Source organism: Bos indicus, chromosome 17 (assembly GCF_029378745.1).
Source record: "Bos indicus isolate NIAB-ARS_2022 breed Sahiwal x Tharparkar chromosome 17, NIAB-ARS_B.indTharparkar_mat_pri_1.0, whole genome shotgun sequence".
Taxonomy (NCBI): domain Eukaryota; kingdom Metazoa; phylum Chordata; class Mammalia; order Artiodactyla; family Bovidae; genus Bos; species Bos indicus.
This window is the reverse complement of record NC_091776.1, coordinates 29,936,168-29,963,248: the sequence shown is the minus strand read 5'-3', so window position 1 is coordinate 29,963,248 and position 27,081 is coordinate 29,936,168. Positions and strand designations below refer to the sequence as shown.

The 27,081-nt window shown below is 38.3% G+C and overlaps 1 protein-coding gene and 1 long non-coding RNA gene across 3 annotated transcripts in view; one reads left to right on the top strand and one right to left on the bottom strand.

The window, feature by feature from the left end:
- HSPA4L (heat shock protein family A (Hsp70) member 4 like) overlaps positions 1 to 6,371 on the top strand; it is a 63,453-nt gene extending 57,082 nt beyond the window's left edge. For both annotated transcript variants that reach the window (XM_070769123.1, XM_070769124.1), the window contains exon 20: positions 1,421 to 6,371. In XM_070769123.1, the coding sequence (XP_070625224.1) occupies positions 1,421 to 1,612 (192 nt within the window). In that variant the 3' untranslated portion in view covers positions 1,613 to 6,371. The remainder of the gene's footprint in view (positions 1 to 1,420) is intronic.
- On the bottom strand, positions 2,614 to 27,053 carry LOC109571425 (uncharacterized). The gene is made up of 2 exons (XR_011561114.1): positions 26,850 to 27,053; positions 2,614 to 2,894 (listed from the first exon to the last, which is right to left on the bottom strand). It is a non-coding gene; the product is annotated as an uncharacterized lncRNA (long non-coding RNA).
- Positions 27,054 to 27,081: the final 28 nt, after the last annotated feature.

The following is a 27,081-nucleotide window of genomic DNA, read 5'->3' as shown; positions in this document are numbered from 1 at the left end:
TATATTGTCACCCTGCTTATTTAACTTATATGCAGAGTACATCATGAGAAACGCTGGGCTGAGAGCAGCACAAGCTGGAATCAAGATTGCCGGGAGAAATATCAATAACCTCATATATGCAGATGACACCACCCTTATGGCAGAAAGTGAAGAGGAACTCAAAAGCCTCTTGATCAAAGTGAAAGAGGAGAGTGAAAAAGCTGGCTTAAAGCTCAACATTCAGAAAACGAAGATCATGGCATCTGGTCCCATCACTTCATGGGAAATAGATAGAGAAACAGTGGAAAGTGTCAGACTTTATTTTTTTGGGCTCCAAAATCACTGCAGATGGTGACTGCAGCCATGAAATTAAAAGACACTTACTCCTTGGAAGGAAAGTTATGACCAACCTAGATAGCATATTGAAAAGCAGAGACATTACTTTGCCAACAAAGGTCCGTCTACTCGAGGCTATGGTTTTTCCTGTGGTCATGTACGGATGTGAGAGTTGGACTGTAAAGAAAGGTGAGCCCCAAAGAATTGATGCTTTTGAACTGTGGTGTTGGAGAAGACTCTTGAGAGTCCCTTGGACTGCAAGGAGATCCAACCAGTCCATTCTGAAGATCAGCCCTGGGATTCCTTTGGAAGGAATGATGCTAAAGCTGAAACTCCAGTATTTTGGCCACCTCATGCGAGGAGTTGACTCATTGGAAAAAGACTCTGATGCTGGGAGGGTTTGGGGGCAGAAGGATGAGAGGACGACTGAGGATGAGATGTCTGGATGGCATCACTGACTCGATGGACGTGAGTCTGAGTGAACTCTGGGAGTTGGTGATGGATAGCAAGGCCTGGAGTGCTGCGATTCATGGGGTCGCAAAGAGTCAGACACGACTGAGCAACTGAACTGAACTGAAAATAGTTTTCAAGTAATTTTGAGAAATTTTAACTTATGAAATAGGTGCTATGTGACATACTTCTCATAACAGAGCTTTAGGCCTAATTTAAAGGAATGAATTAAAAATTATTCCTAGGAATTCCCTGGCATTCCAGTGGTTAGAACTTTGTGCTCTCACTGCCAAGGACCCCAAGTTCAGTCCCTGGTCAGGGGGTTCTGAATGCCGTGTGTCATGGCCAAAATAAATAAATATATAAAGATTATCCCTACCAAAATAAATTATGAGGAAGAAATTTAGTAACAATAAATACAGAATGTATTATTATATCAAAGACAGAATAGTATCTTAAACCACTGACATACACTAGCCAAGAAGGTAAATAATTCATTAAGGTATTTTAAGAATTAGTTGGTTATCTAGCTGAGCTAACAGCTATTCAACAATGTGGAATTATGTGGAAATTTAGAAATTATATGTGAACTTCAGAAAGTTAGTGGTAACTTGTTAAATTATGTTAATATAATTAATTTTCTTCATGTCTTTAGGAACTCGATAATTTCTGTAACCCCATCATTTATAAGCCCAAACCGAAAGTAGAGGTTGCTGAAGACAAGGCAAAAGATAATAGTGAACACAACGGACCAATGGATGGACAGAGTGGGGCTGAAACTAAACCAGATTCAACAAAAGACAACTCACAGCATACTAAGTCTTCTGGAGAGATGGAAGTGGACTAAGTCTTAACTTTACCTTCACGTAATTCCAATAGTGCAAGTAACCACAGAGTCCATTCTTCTTTTACATCTGGTACACACAACAGATGTTTAGTTGCTCTTAACCACCTTCTGTCATTTGTTTTTTGGAGTAGTTTTGAAAAGTGTTTTATACTGAGTGCACTTACATTCATTTCCATTGCTGCTTATGTGAAGCTTTAGCTGAATATAGATTAACAAGTCAGTTTAAGCTTTCCTAATCTATTTTAGGTCAAACATGCAAGACTGATAAGTAGTTGGCAACAATCTACCTTACTTAAAGCTTCTACTTGGATAAACCTCAGCTCCTTTATTCAGGAAAGGATACTATATTGCACTATTGTTGCAGAAGCATAGATTTAATTGCATCATTATTTTTAAAAACATTGAAACTGATGTGGTTTAAAGCCACCAAGGCACTGACCTTTTTGTAGTTATTGTACTATTATAATTTAAACATTACAAATAGGTTCCTTGACAAACTAGTCCGTATCAGTGGTGTGCCATGAGAACTCCAAAACTTTATTATCACATAAATGAACTAAAACACACACTGAAGGGGAAAATGCACAATTTTATGTTAAGGTGACACCAGCAGTTTGCTTCTTTTCATTAGTCATGTGGATTGATGTTTCTCAGAGTAATTCAGTGTCTTTTGCACTTGAAACGTCTGATCTACTTGTCCTGAAGACCAGCTGCTGCTAAAGTAATGCTCGCCTAAAAACGATGAAGCATTTTTGATGAAAATACCTTCATGTTAAGGGGGAAATGCTGTTGACTTACTCAGACGTGCAACTGTGATGTTGATAGCCTTTGTTTTTAGTTTTAAATAGTTTTTGTTTTCTTAGTTCATTTTGTTAATGTTAACACAGGGTAGGGAGAAATGGCACAATGTGTACTGCATTATATACATTTATCAGTGATTTACTGTTAACATAAACACTATAAGCCGTAATACTTGAAAAGAAACACTTATACCACATAAGTCTTAGGAAATAATGCTTGTAATAAACTGTTACATATCAACAGGCAAATATAGAATGTTACATAGTGTAATATGATATGATGTGATTAAATTATAGTTCTTGCTGTTACATAACCTGTTCAGACCTTGGCTCCAGTTTTGGTGCTTCATATATTTATATGGGACGAGGGACTATGAAACTAAGATACTTTAAGTAGTCCAAGCTTCATCACCAGACTTGTTCACTGTTCAGTTCTGTCCAAAAGCTTGAAAATTTTCAGTATGGGAGGCAGACTGTTCAACCTACAAAGAAAAGAAACAGAGAATGCACGGGCACTTGCATTCTTAATGCCAATCATCTAGATTGACCTATGTTAAAATTTTGAGAAGCTCTGTTTTTCACAAAACTACATCTTTATATTAAAAATTAATATTGACTTTCCTTTAGTAAAAATTGAGAGTTCAGTATCTTTAGGGATAGTCACTACTCACAACTAGTTCTCTAAGAGAGATTTTGTTTCTACAATGTAGTATGCACTGAAAGGAGAGTACAGACCAGTGCATTTTGCAGGGATTTTTATTCATCCTTTCAGAGGAAGGAGATGTCCCTTTTTTGCATTAAAAAAATCATATAGACCCAATATATTTTTTGTCTTCAAACTAATGAAATAATCATATCCATTAGCAATGATGAAACATTTGTTAACCATGTATTGTTACTTTTCATTTCTATGTTGGTATATATAGGTTCACTTCAGTAACAGCATCAGAGTTATGAAAGGGAATAAGGTACATGTAAGGAGTTTTTTGCTTTCTCTTAAGAAAATCTCCACCCACTTTGTTAGGAGCTGTACCTCTAATTCCGAGTATGTAAAAACAACCCTTTCTGCATCTCAACTGTCTAGTACACCCTGACATTTTCAGTTCCTTACTAGCTTATATAGTTCTCTGTTTTAATCAGTATTATATTCCAGTTCCTGTAGTTATGTACCACTTTATTTATAAGTTAAATATATCCAAAAATAATGTGTATACTTTTCTTACCCATTTATTCAACTTAAATGATTTTCAAAAGCCCTTAACCTTATAATTAGTTGTTTTGAGTACATTAATAAAAGAGAAAATGTTCTACTTAATCTAGTTTTGGGTAGATGGTATGGGCTCAGTTTAATTTTAATCTGTATGAAGTATGCAATGCTAGACAAAAAATTAAAGATTTTTTTTAAAAAACATATAGCATACATGTTTCAGTGCCATTCTCCAAGAAAGAAAAAAAAAAAAACAACATATAGCAAAATAGGATATTTTCCTGTAGTAATATGCAAATAAGAACTAAATATGTAGGAAATATCTAGGATAATTAATACACTTCAACTCTATGGAAAAATATAAGTTATGTGGTTTCAGAAATCAACTCCTAATAACCAATCATAGTGATTTTAAAAACAAAGATTGTTAAATAATATAATGAAAGTTTGCAGTGTTTTAATTCCTTAGCTATGTACAGAATACTTAAGTTTTAAAATAACTACAAACAGCACACCAAAGAATTAGGCTATTGGAGTAACAGATCATCTCAATTTTAAAAAGGTAAAAATTAAGAAATACAGATTTCTTAGACTTTGGGGGGGTCAGTTTTTGGTATATTTATGATTATATTTCCTAGCTAGAAGTCTTTAAAGTGAATTTGGGAAATCAATTATCAATATTATAAAGTGACTGTGAAAATATTTTATCCAAATTAGTACATCTTCAACTGTTTTGAAAAATTATGTTTAAGATCAACTAACCCAAAATAGATTTAACAACCATCCCTCTATTTGCATAAATTTGAACTGTAATACCAAGCCTATAAACATTACCCTTAGGATTTCGTTTTATTTTTAACAGCAGATACTGGGAGTCCACAACAATTGAAGCCTTGTTATTAATTTTACATATCATAGATTTACAAGTGATAGAAAAACCTAACTTCATCTTTCTCAACTTTTAGAGATTTACAAAAAAAAATTCAATTCTAAAAGAAATGTTATTTTGTGATTAGACTTCCAAGTTTTAAGTGTAATTTGTTTTGTGGTATTTGATTCTATAAAACTTAATGAGACGTATAATCTAATTGTATTGATTTATCAGTATTTAAAAATCTGATGACATTGATTAAAGTCAGCCACTGATGACTTTTCCAATGACACAGGTGTAGGGAATGCTTATAAAGTTTGATTCTAATATTTTATTATCCTCTTAACTATAGTATGTTTTACAACTATCATTTATCAAACTAAATATTTAATCTTAGTTTCAGAAGATCCAGACTTTTTGATCAAAAGACAAAAAAAGCTTTAAAATTACCTTTTGTTTTGTCAATCTTTAGTATAATCTTAAAATAATCTCCAGGAAGCACATAATCTTTTCTTTTGATAAAAAAAGAAGATTTAATGCAGATCAAAACCAACCAAGTCTTTAGCCAAAACAAACAAAAGCTTTATCTTATTTTCACATCTCTTAATATAAAGTAAACTAAAATTAACATTCTTCCATATACTCGTGTTTCCAAAAACAAATAACTCTGGGTTTATAGCATAACCAGATGTCTAAGGTTTTTTTCCCCTTGCTAAATTCAAGGGTAACTGTTTCATACCATAACAGGGCACCTGAAATGTCTGGAATATTAATAACTGCTTAGAAGGGGAAAAAAAACCCACTAAATATCTATGCCAGTGGTCAGTGATCAGCAGGTGATAATGGCTCTTTCACCTTCCAGATCTCTAGGATCTGGTCACCGTCCAGACCTCTAGCATATTGTTAGAGTAAGCATTAAAAGGGAAAAGCACATATTAAAAATACATTATTAAATAACTTGGAGCTTTCAAGTCAAAGAAAGAAAACTAATAATTGAATCATGAACATTTGATTTAGTCTGTCATGCAGGTCAAAATGCATATCGACAAAAACATTAATGGCATGATCTTTGGGATCTCTGATTTACTATCATGTCCTAGGTCACATGATGAGTATTAGGGAAGTGTATTGATTACTCATCCTATAAAGAGATTCATGAACTTCAAAATGTTTTACATACTTTAGTTGTCTTATATACATTATATACTATAAGACAACTAAAGTAAGTAGATATTACCTTAGTCCTTCCTGTTGTTTTATTTATCCTCTCATTTAATTACATAATCATTTTATTTCCATTATATTTTGCTTTATTTTGGATTATTCAAGTCTTTTATTTCATGTATTTTAAAAAATAGTTTTCCTATCACTTTGCTTGATAACTGATTTTATTAGCTGTCTTTTTACTTTAAAACCAAATCTTACTGTTAAAATTTTTTTGACTCTGAAATTCATACTTAAAAAGCCATGTTGTAAGTTTCCATATGTAATACCTCTAAAATTTGATATTGGCTTAATAGGTTTTTCATATTCTGACCTTGAATACTTTTAAGTAGTTCTGGACCAAAAGAAGTCAATTTTGTGAGTACTGTGTATTATAAGTAACCAGCATCCTTCATTTTTAATCCAAGTATCAATGTAACAAAAGGGTCAGAAATTGAAAATAGTTGTTAAAAGATAAGATACCTTCCATTTTTTGCTGCTTTCTGATTACATACATGTGTTGTGCATCTTCCTTGGGTTTTTTTAGAATTTCTTAATTTTTTGCCTCCATGAACTTGAGTTTTAACATGCTCTTGAAATCATATGGACCCACACAGAATGTAGATGTAAAAATGTAATTAGAAATGGAGATCTAAGTAAAGGAAGCTTTAAAGCGTTGTTTCTTTCCCCTGAAATACTTTTATGGCTTAGTGTCTTGAAAGGAGACTCACAGTAAAAGTAAAAAAAAAAAAAAAATTGTATTTGGCTGGATGAAGCCACTGTTGTTTAATACAGAAGCAATTTTTTAATGAAGCTACTGAATTGTTTAGTACTAATATGGTATCCACATTATTTTTCTTTTCTCCAACCATTATTAAAATAATTTATATACATAGTGACTCCGACTCCAGTCATTAGTATAAAATACCTTCTGGTAGTTCAGTTCCTACTATCCGACAATTGTTTTTTTAAAGAAAACTACTACATTTGATTTCTCAATTTCCCCGTTTGTTGTTGGCACAGTGACCAGTGCAATGCCGAACATCAACAAACTGGGTTTTGCATATACCAGACCTTTAGCTTCAGTGAGCAAACACGAGAATGGTTTATGATGATAAGTTGGTAACATTCTTATATGTAACCCCTGCTGCTGCTGCTAAGTCACACCAATCGTGTCCGACTCTGTGCGACCCCAGAGATGGCAGCCCACCAGGCTCCCCTGTCCCTGGGATTCTCCAGGCAAGAACACTGGAGTGGGTTGCCATTTCCTTCTCCAATGCAGCAAAGTGAAAAGTGAAAGTGAAGTCGCTCAGTCCTGTCCGACCCTCAGCGACCCCATAGACTGCAGCCTTCCAGGCTCCTCCGTCCACGGGATTTTCCAGGCAAGAGTACTGGAGTGGGGTGCCATTGCCTTCTCCGATGTAACTCCTATATAGGTGGTATACAATTTTTGTTTACAAAGCATAGCCAATAAAATGTTTACATATGCAGAATCAGAGTATATAAAACGTTTTCTATGTATGTAAAATGGCATCATCATATTAGTGAACAAATAACTGACAAAATGCATTTATCAGTTGCTATTTGTTCACTAACAGTAAGTGCATCGGAGAAGGCAATGGCACCCCACTCCAGTACTCTTGCCTGGAAAATCCCATGGATGGAGGAGCCTGGTAGGCTCCAGTCCATGGGGTCGCTGAGGGTCAGACATGACTGAGCGACTTCACTTTTCACTTTCATGCATTGGAGGAGGAAATGGCAACCCACTCCAGTGTTCTTGCCTGGAGAATCCCAGGGACGGGGGAGCCTGGTGGGCTGCCGTCTCTGGGGTCGCACGGAGTCGGACACGACTGCAGCGACTTAGCAGCAGCAGCAGTAAGTGCACACTGTCAAGACATAGTGTAAACTTACTTGTGAATTTTGCACAGCAGAGGCTTAATGTTCACGTTATCTTCAGTGACTTGATGGTGGTTTGGGGACAGGTTTTCAGAGCCATTTATATACATTTGCTTGGCAATGAGGGTTGAGTAAATAGGCAAACTTTTTAAACCTTCCAATGATGTTTATTCTGAAAACTACAATAGTAGTTTTCGAATACTGGAAGTGTTGTCACAGAATAACTTTGTATTGGAAAAGAAAATCTAGAAATAAATGAACTAGAAAACTTTTATAAAGATTTTCAGTACACAGAGAGGAGCTCCCTGCTCGAGTTTCTCTTAACCTTTTTTTGAGAATTGCTATTCCAGATGAACATGTATCAAATGGCATGCTGGGGTTTCTGGGTCTACATTACAGCATTTGATGCTTAATCTTCTAGTGCTTGAACCAACTTGTGTACAAAGGATAATAAATCCTTAATCCACAGAAAATATGTATACCTCCACAAACTTTAAACTTTCCAATATAAGTACAAATAAATACTTTCAAAGTTTAGAAGGCTGAACAACTGGCAGTTTATAGCTGTTCATCTTATCCTGATTTTCAGGAGAACTGGAGAGGATATTGCTTTTTTAACCCACAGTCCCTAGTGATGAACAAAGAGTTGATAACCTTCCAGAGGTGAAGAAGGAATGTCTGTTGACTGTAATTCCTAATATTTTATCCTCAATCCCTCACTCCTAAAGAAATAAAGATAGATTCAAGTTGGTTCATGCATCCTGCAAATGCCAAAAGGCAATTCGAAGCCAGTTGTATCAAGCAGCATTTGATCTCCTGTTTAATCTCCCTGAAAAGGATTTGTGTACTGGTTTTAGACATAAAAAGATTCAGGTTAAATTAAGAGTAAATAAAAGGGGCTTCCCTGGTGGCTAAGTTGTGAAGACTCTGCTTGCCAATGCAGGAGACACAGGTTAGATCCCTGGTCCAGGAAGATCCCACATGCTGCAGAGCAACTAAGCCTGTGCACAACTATGCAGCCTGTGCTCCAGGACCCAGGAGCTGCACCCACTGCGCCTGCGTGCCCCCAGAGCCCGTGCTCCGCAGCGAGAAAAGTCACTGCAGCGAGAAGCTTGTACACCGCAACCAGAGGGTAGCCCCCACCCAGAGAAAAACCCATGCAGCAACGGAGACCCAGCATGGCCAAAAATAAAGAGAAAATAAGAGAGTAAATAAAAGAATTTGTAGTAAACAAAACTAACCCTGTCGTAAGCAAAGAGAACAAAGAGAAATTACATATCAGTAACTGTGGGAATGCAAGTACCATAAACTTAAAGAACTACATGTAGTATTTACAAGGATGTTTCTTAAACATAATGATGGAATGTGCTTAGTCACTCAGTCGTGTCTGACTCTTTGCCACCCCATGGATCCTTCTGTCCATGGAATTTTCCAGGCAAGAATACTGGAGAGGGTAGCCATTCCATTCTCCAGGGGATTTTCCTGACCCAGGGATCAAACCCAGATCTTCTGTATTGCAGGCAGATTCTTTACCATCTGAGCCACCGGGGAAACCCCAATACTACCTTATGACCCAGCAATCCCACAATTGGGCATATACTTTGAGAAAACCATAATTCAGAAGAGACATGTTCCCCAGTGTTAATTATTACAGCACTGTTTACAGGTGTAATAGCACACACATTTAGGTTGATGGAATCAACCTAAATGTCCATTGACAGATGAATGGATAAAGATGTGGTACATATATGCAGTGGAATATTATCCAGCCACAAAAAAGGAACAAAATCGTGCCATTAGCAGAGACATGGCTGGACCTTACAGAGTGAAGTTAAGTCGGAGAAAAACACTGTATATTATCGCAAGAAACACAGTACTGATGAACTTATCTGCAGGGCAGGAATAGACACAGAACAGACTTGGCAAACACAGACGGGAAGGAGAGGGTGGGACGGATTTAGAGCTGCTCTGACGTATATACACTACGATAGGTGAAATAGCTAGCTAGTGGGAAGCTGCTGTAGACAGCACAGGACGCTCAGCTCAGTGCCCTGTGAATGACCTAGTGGGGTGGGATGGACAGTGAGGTGGGAAGGAGGCTCAAGGAGGGGAAATGTGTAAACATAAACTAACATAAACAGAATTGCTGTAAAGCAATTATATTTCCATTTTTTTAAAAATATAAAAGAAACCTAAAAAATCCCAAACACCCACAATGTGGTACTACTTCATCATACTTCTCAGAAGAGCTTGTCATCAGGTTCTGCTGTGTGTCTCAGGGAACTCAAAACAGGGGCTCTGTATCAACACAGAGGGGAGTGTTGGGGAGGGAGATGGGAAGGAGGTTCAAGAGGGAGGGAATATGTGTATACCTATGGCTGATTCATGTTGAGGTTTGATAGAAAAAATTCTTAAAGCAATTATCCAATTATTTTTTAAAAGTGTTGGTGAGGATGTAGAGAAAAATGACTCTTGTGCATTGTTAGGAATACAAATTGATGCAACTACCATGGAAAACAGTATGGAGTTTCCTTTAAAAAGTTAGAAAATGCACTACCAATTCCGTTTCAGGGTTTTTATCCAAATAAAAAAAAAACACTAAATCAAAAATATACATGCACCCCTCTCAGTGTTAAACCTGAAGCTCCAATTCTCTGGCCACCTAATGCGAAGAGCCGACTCACTGGAAAAGACCCTGATGCTGGGAGAGGTTGAAGGCAGGAGGAGAAGGGGATGACAGAGGATGAGATGGTTGGATGGCATCACGGACTCAATGGACATGAGTTTGAGCAAACTCCGGGAGATGGTGAAGGACAGGAAGTCTGGCGTGCTGCAGTCCATGGGGTCGCAGAAAGAGCTGGACACTAATGAGCAACTGAACAACAACATCGTTCACTGCAGTACGGTTTAAAAATAGTCAAGATATGGAAACCTAAATGTCCACTGATGGATAATTAAAGAAGATGTATTTTGCATATATAATATGATCCAGCCATAAAAAAAGAAAAAAAAAATCTTACACAAATTTGTAACATGTGGACTCAGAGGGCATTATGCTAAGTAAAGCAAGTCAGTAAGAGAAAGAAAACCACCACATTCTATGTAGAATCTAATTTATTTATATATATATATATAGTTTAAGTAAAAATTTTTAAAAGAAAAAAGAATAGGTATGGAGGGGACAGTGGGTCCCTCCAGGGAAGGGAACTCTGGAAAGTGCCTGAAAGGAAGGAGTCCTGCACTTTGGACCATGGAAGGTAGCTCAGTGCCCCCATTCCTGGGGTCATCAGTTTTGTGTTGCAAACAGCTAGCTAAGCCCCAAGAATATCCAAAAGCCTCACTCAGAATCCTCTAGGGAAAAACAAGTGGGTGAGGGTAACCAAAAAATAAAGGCCTTAGGCTTCCAGTAGCCAATGTCACAAGTTCTTATATGAAAATACCAGGCTTTTGGTATGTCCATAGTATGTAAAATTGTAAGTTTAATTCATATGTGGCTATCTTGAGTAATAATTTTGATAAACTGGGAGTTAAAAATATAAGTTGCAGTACATATAATCCCATTTCTTTAACAGGAAATGTATATATATAACACACACACCATATTTGTACACAAGTAGGAAGGTAGGGAAGGGACACTTTCAAAGTTACCACTGATTACCTACAAGGGGATAACAAGTATTTTCAAAATATTACATTCAAATTCAAGTGAGATTTGGGAAAGCAACCTGGTGCTGGAGAAGTCTGAAAACCCTGCAGACAAGGAAGGTGTACTTCTTTCTATATCTTGAGTTAAAAAGGGAGTCTGTCTTTAAGTGGCTAGGCAAGGTCCCCAGGTTAGGAATCTTCCTATAAAAGGAGACATCAACCAGTCAACCACACCAAGTCATGTATTTTTAAGCTGAAAAAGTGGTTGACATTCGGTGGTTTCCCAAATGTGATCTGTGAAGAATTAAGGAGTCAGGGATGGCTTTTGGGGAAGGACAGTTACAAACCTGACGGTAACTTCCGGGTACTCACTACCACTGCTTTGCTTTGGGGGATTTTCATTAAACTTTTAGTATTCAGCAGCAGCAAAAACAAAAGAAGTTGAAAATTTCTAATACCACTGAAATAGACTTTGGAGTTAAAAACTTTACTTAATCTCCCTTAGTCTTAGTTTCTTCATCTGTGTAAAGCAGATAAACCCCTACCTGCTAGGACTGTTGTGATGAAAAGATGAAATAATGCAGTTAAGCACTTAGCACGTAATAGTGTTAGTTGCTCAGTTATAACCTACTCTTTGCAACCCCAAGGACTGTAGCCCACCAGGCTCCTCTATTCATGGGATTTCCCAGGCAAGAATGGGAAATAGATTGCCATTTCCTTTTCCAGGGTGTTTTCCCGACCCAGGAATCTAACCCAGATCTCCTACATTACAGGCAGATTCTTTACTGGCTGAGCCAGCGAGGAAGCCCTGGCACTTAATGATCGCTTGAAAGGAAAAAGTGTCACGTAACTTAGAGCAAATAATGAGCTTGGAAGGCTTTACACTATACCACTGTCTTCAACTTTCCCTGTCACCTTCAGGTAATGTCACCAAAATGAGTACCTATTCACCCTGGGGCCTACCCTTCCGTTTGAAAAAGTCATCTCATTTTGCAAGGTCAAGAACCTAAATTTTTACTAGCCTGGAAGAGAAAGAAGCGTGATAGACACCTTTATAACTTATGTTTAGTAAGCATCACACTGAAGACCACTACTGCATCCTAGACGAGGAAAGGAATGTGAGGCCTTTACTAACTAGGCTGATCCAGGTGCTCTCTCGATCAAAATGGGATAATACACAGAAAGGCAGTCTGACACAGTGGTTCAGAATCTAAACCCTAAAGCTAGACTCCCTGGATTCAATCTTGCCTTGGCCACTTATTAATTATGTGACCTGGATAAAGTTACTTGACCTCTCTATGCCTTACTACAGGAAGGGAGTACAGCCCCACCCATCACCAGAAAGTTGGATTAAGGATTTACTGAGCATAGCCTTGCCCACCAGAGCAAGACTCAATTTTCCCCACAGCCACCCTCTCCCATCAGGAAGCTTCCACAAGCCTCTTAACCTCATCCATCAGAGGGCAGAGAGAATGAAAACCACAATCACAGAAAACTAACCAAAATGATCATATGTATCATGGACTTGTGAAACTCAATGAAACTATGAGCCATGCCATGTAGGGCCACCCAAGACAGAGGGGTCATGGTGGAGAGTTCTGACAAAATGTGGTCCACTGGAGAAGGCACCAGCAAACCACTTCAGTTTTCTTGCCTTGAGAACGTCATCAACAGTAAGAAAAGGCAAAAAGATATGAGACTGAAAGATGAACCCCCAGGTTGGTAGGTGTTCAACATCCTACTGGAGAAGAGCAGAGAAAGAGTTTCAGAAAGAATGAACAGGCTGAGCCGAACTGGAAATGATACCCAGTTGTGCATATGTCTGGTGGTGAAAGTGAAGTCCGATGCTGAAAGAACAATACTGCACAGGAGCCTGGAACGTTAGGTCGATGAATCACAGTCAATTGGAAGTGGTCAAAAAGGAGATGGCAAGAGAGAACATTAACATTCCTTTCGGAATGGGCAAATTTAATTTAGACGACCATCATATATGTTACTGTGGGCGAGAATCTGTTAGAAGAAATGGAGTAGCCCTCATAGTCAACAAAAGAGTTCGAAATGCAGTACATGGGTGCAGTCTCAAAAACAACACAATCATCTGTTTGTTTCCAAGGCAAACCATTCAGTATCACAGTAATCCAAGTCTATGCCCCAACCACTGATGCCAAAGAAGATGAAGTTGAACAGTTCTATGAAAATCTACAAGACCTCCTAGAACTAACACCAAAAAAAATGCCCTTTTCATCACAGGGGACTGGAATGCAAGAAGTCAAGACATACTGGAGTAACAGGCAAGTCTGGCCTTGGAGTACAAAATGAAGCAGGGCAAAGACTAACAGTTTTGCCAAGAGAACACACTGGTCATAGCAAACACCCAATTTCAACAACACAAGAGACAACTATACACATGAAAATCACCAGATGGTCAATAATAAAATCAGACTGATTATATTCCTTGTACCCCAAGATGGAGAAGCTCAATACAGTCAGCAAAAACAAGACCAGGAGCTGACTGTGGCTCAGATCATCAGCTCTGTATTGCAAAATTCAGGAACAAATTGAAAAAAGTAGGGAAAACCACTAGGCCATTCAGGTATGACCTAAATCAAATCCCTTATGATTATACAGTGCAAGTGACAAATAGATTCAAGGAACTACATCTGATAGACTGCTTGAAGAATGATGGACAGAAGTTTGTAACATTCTACAGGAGGTGGCGACCAAAGCCATCCCCAAGAAAAAGAAATGCAAAAAGGCAAAATGGCTGTCTGAGGAGGCCTTACAAGAAAGGCTAAAGGCAGGAGAAAAGGAAAGATATACCCATTTGAATGCAGAGTTCCCAAGAATAGCAAGGAGAGATAAGAAAGCCTTCTCAAGTGAACAGTGCAAAGAAACAGAGGAAAACAATAGAATGGGAAAGACTAGAGAGCACTTCAAGAAGATTAGAGATACCAAAGGAACATCTGAGGCAAAGATGGGCTCAATAAAGGACAGAGATGGCATGGACCTAACAGAAACAGAAGAGATGATTAAGAAGAGGGGGCAAGAACACACAGAAGAACTATACAAAAAAAGATCTTAATGACAGGATAACCACACGGTGTGATCACTCACCTACAGACATCTGGAGTGTGAAGTTAAGTGGACCTTACAAAGCATTACTATGAACCAAGTTAGCGGAGGTGATGGAATGATAACTGAGCTATTTCAAATCCTAAAAGATGATGCTGTTAAAGTGCTGCACTCAATATGCCAGAAAATTTGGGGAAATGAGCGGCAGCCACTGGACTGGAAAAGGTCAGTCCCAGGGAAGGGCAATGACGAAATATGTGCAAGCTACCGCACAACTGTCCTAACTTGACGTGCTAGCAAGGTAATGCTCAAGATCTTTCACGCTAGGCTTCAACAACACAATAACTGAGAAATTCCAGGGTTACAAGCTGGATTTTACAAAGGCAAAGGCAGCAGAGATCAAAATACCAACATCCATTGGATCACAAGAAAAAGCAAGGGAATTCCAGAAAAAAACATCTGCTTCATTGACTACGCTAATGCATTTGACTGTGGGGATCACAACAAACTGTGGAAAATTCTTAAAGAAATGGGAATATCAGGCCACCTTACCTGCCTCCTGAGAAATCTGTATGAGGGTTAAGAAGCAACAGAACCAGACATGGAACGATGGACTGGTGCAAAATTGAGAAAGGAGTATGTCAAGGCTGTATACTGTCACCCTGCTTATTTAATTTATATGCAGAGTACATCATGTGAAATGTCGGGCTGGATAAAGCACAAGCTGGAATCAAGACTGCCGAGAGAAATATCAATAACTTCAGATATGCAGAAGATACCACACTTATGGCAGAAAGCAAAGAGGAACTAAAAGGCCTCTTGATGAGGGTAAAAGAGGAGAGTGAAAAAGTTGGCTTAAAACTCAACATTCAAAAAACGAATATCATGGCATCCGGTCCCATCACTTCATGGCAAATAGCTGGGGAAACAACGGAAACAGTGACAGACTTTATTTTTGGGCCCCAAAATCATTGCAGACAGTGACTGCAGCCATGAAATTAAGACACTTGCTCCTCAAGAGAAAAGCTATGACAAACCTAGACAGTGAAGTAAAAAGCAGAGACATTACTTTGCTGACAAAGGTCCCTCTAGTCAAAGCTATAGTTTTTCCAGTAGTCATGTATGGATGTGACAGCTGGACTATAAGGAAGGCTGAAAGCTGAAGAATTGATGCTTTTGAACTGTGGCATTGGAGAAGACTTCTATGAGTCCCTTGGACTGCAAGGAGATCAAACCAGTTAATCCTAAAGAAATCAACCCTGAATATTCATTGGAAGGACTGATGCTGAAGCTCCAGTAACTCTGGCCACCTGATGCAAAGAAATGACTCTTTGGAAAAGACCCTGATGCTGGGAAAGATTGAAGGCAGAGGGGAAGGGATGACAGAGGATGAGATGTTTGGAGGCATCACCAACTTAATGGACATGAATTTGAGCAAACTCCAAGAGATGGTGAAGGACAGGAAAGCCTCGCTGCAGTCCATGGGGTCGCAAAGGGTCAGACACTTCTGAGCGACTGAACAAAGCACTTAGAATATAATAGGAGCTAGATAAGGGTGCTATGTAAGAGTTAGCACATATGCTACATACTCCACACACCTAAGCATATATGTAACTAATGAATGACAGCATTTTTTCCCAGTGAAACTGTCTGAGCTCTCTGTATCCTTGTCAACAAAGACACTCCTTCTAGTTGTTAACTGATTAACTCACCAAATGAAAAGTTTTCTTATATCATAAAGTCAACTGGAATATTTTAATATAAGCAGTAGAGTAAGTTAGTTTACTCATGTTAGTTTTCTACAGCAAACACTGCACAAGAATCAAACGGATCCCGAGCAGAGGCGAATAACGTCACGTAAGGGAGATGTGGCACTCAGGCCTCGTGGCCTGTGGCGTGCGCATGTGCGTGCAAGTGAAGTCACTTCAGTTGTATCTGACTCTTTGTGACCCCATGGACCGGAGCCCACCAGGCTTCTCTGTCCATGAGATTTTCCAGGCAAGAATACTGGAGGGGGTTGCCATTTCTTCCTCCAGGGGGTCTTCCTGACCCAGGGATCAAACCCATGTCTCCTACATTGGTGGCAGATTCTTTACCACTGGAGCCACCAGGGAAGCGCCTTGTGGCCTGTTGTGTGGACACAAATGATTCCAGCTGCCAAGACTGCCTATTCACATCCTTAAACAAGCAGCCACGAAAACTCATTTTGCCAGTCCTCATTCATCATTTGCTATAAAATAAGAGTAGCTACTAAGTCACAGACCACAAATAAAAAGGTTAGTTTCCTAAAATACATCACAGTCCTGATTGAAAAACCATGCACCCTTCATACCCATCATGAACAGACATACATATGTGAGCCACTTGAGGACATTTATTTCAACTGTGAGCATTTATCCTGAGAATCCAACCCTTGTGAAGTTATAGAGAGAGAGAGAAAGAGAGGGAATATTTAGGATGAACATAAATATTTAAAAACATGTGCATATATTCACTGCCACTTACCACATCACTTGGCTAGACACCCCAAATTGTACGTAATTATTTTATGTTGTTAGGTTAATCATGTTCTCATTATGGCTTGCAATTATAATTATCTTTTATTTTTTGGCTATTGACTGTGAAAACCGATAAAACATCTTTTACTATTGGAATTATGTAACTATTACTCACTTAATACCACTGTTACATGATAGGTCCACAGAAAAATAATATAATTCTACATCACCAAAACTGTATTTAATAGAAGAATCTGTAATCACTTTTTAAACTCCAGATTCTTATCAGAATAATCTTGGAATTTTTTTGAAAAATACAAATGCCCAGGTATTGCTTTTTTTCCTCCAAAGCTTCAGATATATTTGTAATGAGAAGCAGTGTTTAAAAACAACTGGACTATAAGATACTTTATCTAGTTTGTTTCACTATTTCTATTTCATATTCAGTGCTCCCATTCATTTATGTTTTCCAATTTCTATTTTTTTGATGTTTTCTAGAGTCTTTATCAAACATAACAGAAAAACTTTTGTATACATATGTATAAATAGTATATATAATATATATATGTATTTTTTAGAAAACTTATGAACTTTTGCCTAAAAAATTTATGACATTTTGATTCCACTTGTTTGACTTAGTATGAATAGAATGCTTGATTTCTAATTAAAAAGAAAACGGATATGCAGCAAGCAACAAAGGTCTACCATATAGCACAGGGAGTTATAGTCAATATCTTGTAATAATCTATAATGGAAAATAATTTCAAAAATAATATATATGTATAATTGAATCACCTTGTGTGCACCTTAAACTTTGTAAGTCAACTATACTTCAATAATACATGTTAAGATTTAAAAGAAAAGAATCCATCTGCCAATGAGAAGGCCATGCACCGCAACGAGAGAGCAGCCCCGCTCACCGCAACCAGAGAACGCACATGTGCAGCAGTGAAGATCCAGCACAGCTAAAACAACCAATGCAAGAAGAAAACGCAAAAAGAAAACAGTGTGCGTTTCGCACCAGCATCAGCATATCAACAGTGTTCTTCTATGGGCTAGAAGTCAGTGAGTCCCGCACAAGGACATTTCCCCTTTTGGAACCACTGGTGTAGTTGAACCAGCCCTTGTGGCTCTTAGGATTGCAAGATGCCTTCAGCAGTAAACATCATGAAACTCTGAGAAAAACAAAACCAGCAAGGTTTATTATTCACAGGTCCTGAAGGATACATAGTACACCTGGACACACAGAGGTCACTGGTAGAGAACCTTCTCTATTATTTTTGTAACTTTTATGTAAATTTGAAATTATTCAAAATAAGTTTGGAAAAAAAATGCCTTGCAAAAAATGTTAAAAGAAGTTATTTAGAAGATCTGGTGCCTGGTGAGAAACTGCTCCGTGGTTCAGAGCCCGCTGTCCTGTCACTCCGTCTACACACGGTGGAAGGGCACGGAGCACTCTAGGTTCTCTCACAAGGGAACCAGTCCCATTCGGAAGGTCTCCCCCTTCACTGCATAATCCTCACACCTCCAAATACCATAAGGTTTCAACATATGAACTTGGAGGGACACAAACATTCAGTCTACAGCAAAATGATGTAGTGGTACTTGAAAGTGTACTTAGATTAGTGTCAATGCATACTGCAAACTCTGGGAAAACCACTAAAAAATGATTTTTAAAAAAAAGTATAATGATATGCTAAAAAAAGAGAGAAAATGGAATCAAATAAAATGGCTAATTAAAAGGCAGAAAAAGAGTGGAAGAAAAATGGATGAACACAGAACAAAGACAACAAACAGAAAGCAGTAACAAATACGGTAAATATTAATCCAAATATATCAATAATTACTTTGCAGCCCATGCATCAATCAAAGGGAAGTGGCTGTCAGAATGAAAACTCAACTATCTAAACTTACTACAAGAAACCCCACTTAAAATATGAAGACTCAGATCAAAAGTAAGTGGATTGAGAAAAATATAACATGCTAACACTAGTCAAAAGAAAGCAGCAGAGGTTATATTAATCTCCAACAAAGCAGACTCTAAGGGAAGTTATAGGATAAAGGGGAAAATAACACATTACATAAGATAAAGGGGTGAATACTCTGAGAAAAAGTAACAATTTATAACGTGTATAAAATATAACAATAGAGCATAAACTGTGTGAGACACAAACTGATACAACAGCAAGGAGAAATAGATTAATCCACTATCACAGTTGGAGACATCAAACACCATTCTCTTAGAAATGAACACAGACAGCAGGAAGAAATCGGTTAAGCAGAGAGCCGAACTTAACTGTAATAAAAAAGAAAAAACTGTTTCTGCAAACAAAAGTCCAGGACCAGATGGCTTCACTGGGGAATTCTACCAAACATACAAAGAGGAACTTATACCAGTCTTTCTCAAACTCTTCCAAAAGAAAGAAAAGGAGGGAAGACTCCCAAAGTCACTCTACGAAACCACCATCACCCTAATACCAACACCAGACAAAGTGAAGTGTTACTGACTGTTTGTGACCCCATGGACTGCAGCCCACCAGGATCTCTGTTCAAGGGATTTCCCAGGCAAGAATACTGGAGTGGGTAGCCATGTCCTTTTCCAGGGGATCTACCCAACCCAGGGATCAAAATCGAGTCCTCCACATTGCAGGCAGATACTTTATCGTATGAGCCATCAGGGAAGTCAACACCAGGCAAAGGCACTACCACAAACGAAAATTACAGGCCAGTATCTTTGATGAATATAGATGCAAAAATTCACAACACAATATTAGCAAGCTGAATCCAACAACACATACACATAAAAAAGATTACACACCATGACCAAGTAAGATTCATCCCAGAGTCACAAAGTGGTTCAATACATTGCAAATCCATCGGTGCGATATACCACATCAAAAGAAGAGACAAAAACCACAGTCATCTCAACAGATGCAGAAAAAGCATTTAACAAAATTCAACATCCAGTCATGATAAAAAATTCCTACCAGAGTGGGTACAGTGGGAACATATCTCAACATAATAAAAACCATTTATGACAAACCTACAGCCAGCATAACACTCAATGGTGAAAAACTGAAATCCTTCCTGCTAAATTCTGGAGCAAGACAAGGATACCCACTCCCATCAGTTCTATTTAACATAGTCCTTGCCACAGCAATTAAAAAAAGAAAAAGAAATGAAAGGTATCCAAACTGGAAGTGAAGAGGTAAGATTATCATTATATGTAAATGGTTGATACTAAAATACAGAAAACCCTAAAGACTACACAAAAACTATTAGAACCCATAAATGAATTTAGCAAGGTAGCAGGATACAAGATTAAAATACAGAAATCAGTTGCATTGCTTTACACAAACAATGAAATAACATAAAGGAAAAGCAAAAAAAAAGCCCTTTTAAAATGGCATCAAAAAAATACTTTGAAATAAACCTGATCAAGGAGGTAAAAGACCCATATGCTGAGAACAATATAAAACACTGAAGAAGGAAACTGAAGATGATTTAAGGAAATGGAAAGACACCCCATGCTTTTGATTTGGAAGAATTAATAATGTTACAACCGTTGGGCTACCCAAAGCAATCTACAGATTTAAAGTGATCCTATCAAAATACCCATTATATTTTTCACAGAACTAGAATAAATAATCCTCAAGTTTATATATGGAACCATAAAGGACCCAGAATTGACAAATCAATCTTGAGGAAAAAGAATAAAGCAAGAGGCATAACCATCCCAGACTTCAGACAATACTACAATGAGCTACTGTCATCAAACAGAAGGGTATCAGCACAAAAAAGACCATGAATCAGTGGAACAAAATAGAGAGTCCATAAATAAACACTACAGTCAATTAATCTACAACAAAGTAGGCAAGAATATACAATGGAGAGAAAACAGTCTCTTTAGCAAGTGGTGCTGGGAAAGCTGGGCAACCTCATATAAATCAAGGAAATCAGAACACTCCCTCACATCATATGCAAAATAAACTCAAAATGGTTTCAAGACTTCAAATATAAGACACAACACCATAAAAATCCTATAGGAGGACACAGCAAAACATTCTCTGATATAAATCATACCAATGTTTTCTAGATCAGTCTACCAAAGCAATAGAAATAAAAGCAAAACTAAACAAATGGGATCTAATCAAACTTATAAGCTCTTGCACAGCAAAGGAAACCATAAACAAAACAAACTACAAAATGGGAGAAAAATATGTGAAAATGATGCAATAAGGGCTTACTATCCAAAATACGTAAACAGCTCATTCAACTCAATAACAAAACAATGCAATAAAAATAGGCAGAAGACCTACATAGACATTTCTCCAAAGAAGACATACAGATGGCCAAAAGGCACATGATAAAAACGTTCAACATCACTAATTATAAGAAATGCAAACCAAAACAACAATGAGGTTCCACTTAAGGTCAGTCAGAATGACCATCAGTAAAAAGTCTACAAATAACAAATGCTGGCGAGGTTGTGGAGAAAAGAGAGCCTTCCTACACTGCTGATGGGAGTGTAAATTGGTGCAGCCACTATGGAGGTTCCTCAAAAAGCCAAAAGTAGAGTTGCTATATGACTAGCAACCCACTTAGGGGCACGTATTTGGACAAAACTCTAATTTGAACAGATACATGCACCCCAGTATTCATAGCAGCGCTTATTTACAATAGGCAAGACAAGAGAACAACCTAAATATCCATCAACAGATGAATGGATAAAAAAAGATATGGTATACACATGTGATGGAAAATTACTCAGCCATAAAAAAAGAATGAAATAATACCATTTGCAACAACATAGATGAACCTAGAGATTATCATACCAAGTGAAATAAGTCAGAAAAAGAAAGACAAATACCATATGATATTGCTTATATGTGGAATCTAAAATATGACACAAATGTACTTACCTACGAAACACAAACTCACAGACATGAGAACAGACTTTTGTTTGTGAAGAGGGACAGTGAGGGTGGAAATGATGGATTGGGCCTTTAGGACTAGCAGATGCAAACTACTATATATAGAATGGATAAACAACTAGGTCCTATGGTATAGCACAGGAAACTGTATTAAATATCCCGTAATAAACCACAGTGGAAAAGAAAAAACAAAATAAACATATAGATAGATATATACACACATTCATAAAATTCATCTAAGCTTCTCTCTTAGGAAACTAGGGGGGGGGGAAAGAGCAAATTAAATCAAAAGTAATAGATATATACACACATTCATAAAATTCATCTAAGCTTCTCTCTTAGGAAACTGGGGGGCGGGGGGGAAGAGCCAATTAAATCAAAAGTAAGCAGAAGAAAAGAAACAATAATAGAGAAATCAATGAAATTTAAAAACAGGAAATCAATAGAGAAAAATCAACAAAACCAAAACCTAGTTCTTTGAAAAGATCAATAAAATTCCTAAGACTGTACTCAGGCTAACTAAGAAAAAAAGGTTACAGGTTACCAATACCAGAAATGATAGAGAGGTAGGTTATCACTATAGATCTCATGGACATGAACAGGATAATAAAAAAATACTTTGAACAATTCTATGCCCACAAATTTGATAACCTAGATGAAATGGACCAATTCCTTTTCAGGACCAATTCCTGAGATTTACTGCAGGTATACAAAGCTGGTTCAATACTCAAAAATTAATGTAATCCACCACATCAGCAGGCTAAAAGAGAAAAATTACATGACGATATCAACAGATGCAGAGAAAGTTTTTGACAAAATCTAATATCCACTGATGATGAAAACTCTCACTAGCAGTACAGGAAATCTTCCATTAACTCAATAAAGACCATCTATTAAAAAAAACCGACAGCTAACATCATACTTAATGGTGAGAAACTAGAAGCCTTTCTGTTGGTATCAGAAACAAGGCAAGTATGTCTCCTCTCATCATGACTTTTCAACATCATGCTGGAAGTACTAACAATACTATAAAACAAGACAATGAAATAAAAGGTGTACAAGTTTGGAAAGAAGACATAAAACTGTCTTTGTTTGCAAATGATACTATCACCTATTTAGGAAACCAAGCAAATCAACAACAAAGCTTCCTGAGACCAGTAAGTGATTATAGCAAGGTTGCAGGATGCATGGTTAATATACAACGTCAACTGCTTTCCTATATGCCAGCAATGAACAAGTGCAATTTGAAATGAAAAATACGTGATTTACAGCAGCAACCCCCAAAATGAAATACTTAGGTATAAATCTAACAAATATGTACAAGATTCATATGACGAATACAACAAATCTCTCATGAAAGAAATCAAAGAAGAACTAGATAAATGGAGAGATATTCCATGATGACAGACAGGAAGACTCAATATTGTCAAGATGCCAGTTTTTTCCTAACTTTGATCTACAGATTCAATGCAATCCCAATCAAAATCCCAGCAAGTTATTTTATGGCTATCAATAAGCTGATTCTAAACCAGAGAGACAAAAGATCCAGAATAGCCAATAGAATACTGAAGGAGAACAAAGTTGGAGGAGTGGTACTGCTCGACAGTTAAGGGTTACTAATCTACAGCGATCTAGAAACTGTGTGGTATTCATGAACAGACAAGTAGATCAATGACAAAAAAGAGAGAGCCCAGAAACAGACCCAAAGAAATACAGCCAATAATCACTGACAAAGGATAACAAAGGCAACAGGATGAAGCAAAAGACAGTCATCTCAACAAATGGTGATAAAACAACTGGGGTGGGGGGTGTGTGTCCCCCTGCGCGCTCAGTCATGTCTCTGTGATGTCCACTGCAAAGACTAACTCAAAATGGATTATAAACCTAAGAGTAAAGCTATAAAACTCCTAGAAGATAACACAGGAAAAAAGATTATCTTGGGAATGACAATGACTTTTTAAATACGACACCACGCCACAATCCATGAAAAAAATAATCGATAAGCTGGACTTCTTTAAGAAATGAAAAACTTTTGCTTTTCAAAAAACATCATCAGGTTTCCCTAGTGGCTCAGTGGTAAAGAATCTGCCTAGCAATGCAGGAGACATGGGTTTGATTCCTGGTCCAGGAAGATCCCACATGACACGGCCCATGTGCCACAATTATTGAGCCTTTTCTCCATAGAGCCCAGCAGCCACAACTATGGAGCCCATGTGCCGCACCCACTGAAGCCTGCGCGCCCTAGAGCCCTTTTTCAGCCACAAGAGAAGGCACCGAAGCAAGAAACCTGAGCACTGAAACTAGAGTAGCCCCACTCACAGCAACCAGGGATAAACCCGCACAGCAACGAAGACCCAGCACAGCCAAATTAAGCAAATAAAATTATTTTTTTTTAAAGAAAGACAGCATCAAGAACGATAAGATAAGCCACAGACTGGGAAGACGCTGCAAACCCAACATTGCTAAACAACTGTTATCCAAAATACAAAGAACTCTTGGGACTTCCCTGGTAACACAGTGGATGAGAATCTGCCCGTTGTTACAGGGGACGTGGGTTCAATCCCTGGTCCAGGAAGATCCCACATGCTGTGGGGCGACTAAGCCCACACACAACTATCGAGCCCAAGCTCCAGAGCCCGAGAGCTGCAGCTACTGAAGCCCATGAGCTGAGAGTCTGTGCTCCGCAACAAGAGAAGCCACTGCAAGGAAAGCCTTGAGGACCGCTACCAAGAGTAGCTCCCACTTGGCACAACCAGAGAAAGCATGCACACAGCAACGAAGACCCAGGGCAGCCAGGTAAATTAATTAAGGAATGTTTAAAAATACAAAGAACTCTTAAAACTCAACAACAAGAAAACAAACAACTCAATTAAAAAAAATAAGTCCGAGTTCAACTGATACCTCACCAAAGAGATACATACAGACAGCAAATAACCATATGAAAAGATGCCCTACAATATACAGCATCAGGGAAATGCAAATGAAAACAAGATACAACTACACAGCTATTACAACGTCCACAATCCAGAACAATGATAATAGGTCAAATGCTAGTGAGGATGTGGAACAACAGGAACCTTCCTAATTCATTGTTGCTGGGAATGAAAAATGGTACAACCACATTGGAAGACAGTCTGGAAGTTTCTTAGAAAATTAAAACATACTCTTACCATATGCTCCAGAAATTGCTTTCCTTGGTATTTACTGAAAGGAGTTGAAAATGTGTAGCTAGAAAATTCTGCAAGAGGACATTTATAGCAGTTTCACACATAACTGCCAAAACTGGGAAGCAACTAAAATGTCCTTCAACAGGTAACTGGATAAATAAACTGTAATATACCCAGACAATGTAACATTATTATTGTTTAGTCACTAAGTCACGTTTGACTCTTTTTGTGACCCACGGACTGTAACCCACCAGGCTCCTCTGCCCATGGGATTTTCATGGTAGAATACTGGAGTGGGTTGCCATTTCCTTCTCCATGGAATCTTTCAGACCCAGGAATTGAACCACGTCTCCTGTATTACAGGGGGATTCTTTTCCGCTGAGCCATGCGGGAAGCCCCAGTGGAACATTATTTAGCACTGAAACAAGTGAGCTAACACATGATGAAAAGGTATGGAGGAAACTTAAATGCATATTTCCTAAGTTAAAAGCTAGTCTTTTAATGGCTACATTCCATATGATTCCAACTATTCAACATTTTGGAAAATTCAAAACTATGGAGAGAGTAAAAAGATTTGTGGGGCTTCCCAGGCACTGCTGCTGCTGCTGCTGCCAAGTCACTTCAGTCGTGTCCGACTCTGTTCGACCCCATAGATGGCAGCCCACCAGGCTCCCCTGTCCCTGGGATTCTCCAGGCAAGAACACTGGAGTGGGTTGCCATTTCCTTCTCCAATGCAGGAAAGTGAAAAGTGAAAGTGAAGTCGCTCAGTTGTGTCCGACTCTTAGAGACCCCATGGACTGTAGCCTACCAGGCTCCTCTGCCCATGGGATTTTCCAAGCAAGAGCACTGGAATGGGTTGCCATTGCCTTCTCCTCCCAGGCGCTAGAGGTAAAGAACTCACCTGCCAATGCAGGAGACGTTAAGAGACATGGATTCGATCCCTGGGTTGGGAAGACCCTCTGGAGGAGGGGACGGTAACCCACTCCAGTATTATTGCCTGGAGAATGCCATGGTCAGAGGAGCTTGGCCAGCTGCAGTCCAGTGGAACCCAGAGAGTCTGACATGACTGAAGGGACTTAGCAGGTAGCACTGGGGGTGGGAGAGAGGTGAACAAGAGGAGTACAGAGGATTTTTAGGGCAGTGAAAATACTATAATGATGGATATATGTCATTACACATTTTTTCAAACCCATAGAATGTATACAACATCAAAAGAGAATTCTAAGGTGAAGGGTGGATTTTGCATGATTATGCATGCACGCTAAGTCACTTTCAGTCATGTCAGAGTCTTTGCCACACCATGGACTGTAGCCCACCAGGCTCCTCTGTCCAAGGGATTCTCCAAGCAAGAATATTGGAGTGGGTTTCCATTTCCTTCTTGGGGCTCCCTTGGTGGCTCAGACCGTAAAGCAGCTTTTTGCTAGTCAGGAGAAACAGTCTTCACCATGCGGATTCTAGTGTTTTTCTAGATATGAGGAGGTATAAGAATTGGGCTCATAAAATCGGCTCCTGAAAATATCTATTTGAAGACCTGTTCTGCCAGCTTTTTACAGAGCACAGAGTGCCTCACTTCCACCCTCCACCCTAACTCCTTTCACGAGTGTTGAAAATCAGCAGCTGCAGCAGCACATGATTTAAAATACTTGTAGAGGTAGCAGGAGACTAGCAGAAACATTATGCAAAAAATATGTGCTTGACCGCACTGTACTCCCCTTCACCAAAATCACATATATATACTAAGCTTCCCCTCCTGCCTCTGTAGCAATTTTCTCAGAGCTATCTGAAATGCTGTCTCCCCGCCTATTAACCTCATTTTGCCTCAAGTAAAACTTTACTCGTAACTCATACCTTTTGCATTTAAGTCAACATACATTATCACACGTGTGTAAGATCTCTCAAACATGAGTTATTACACAAATAGCATTGTAATTAACAGAAATTTACCAAAACAAATAAAGGAGTCCATGTTCTTAAAAGTACCGCGTCCACTCATTTCAGTTATGAAACACCGGAGTAAGCATTGAGCTATAAAGGACTGCTTAAGTTAATGAGTTTTAAGAGTCGGAAAAGACTGAACAACAAGCTGTTCCGTCAACTTTAAGTATTTGGAATTTAAAAATTGTTTTAAATTCTTTACGGAATTGGAAGCAGGACCTTTTCCCACCTTGAAGTAAGT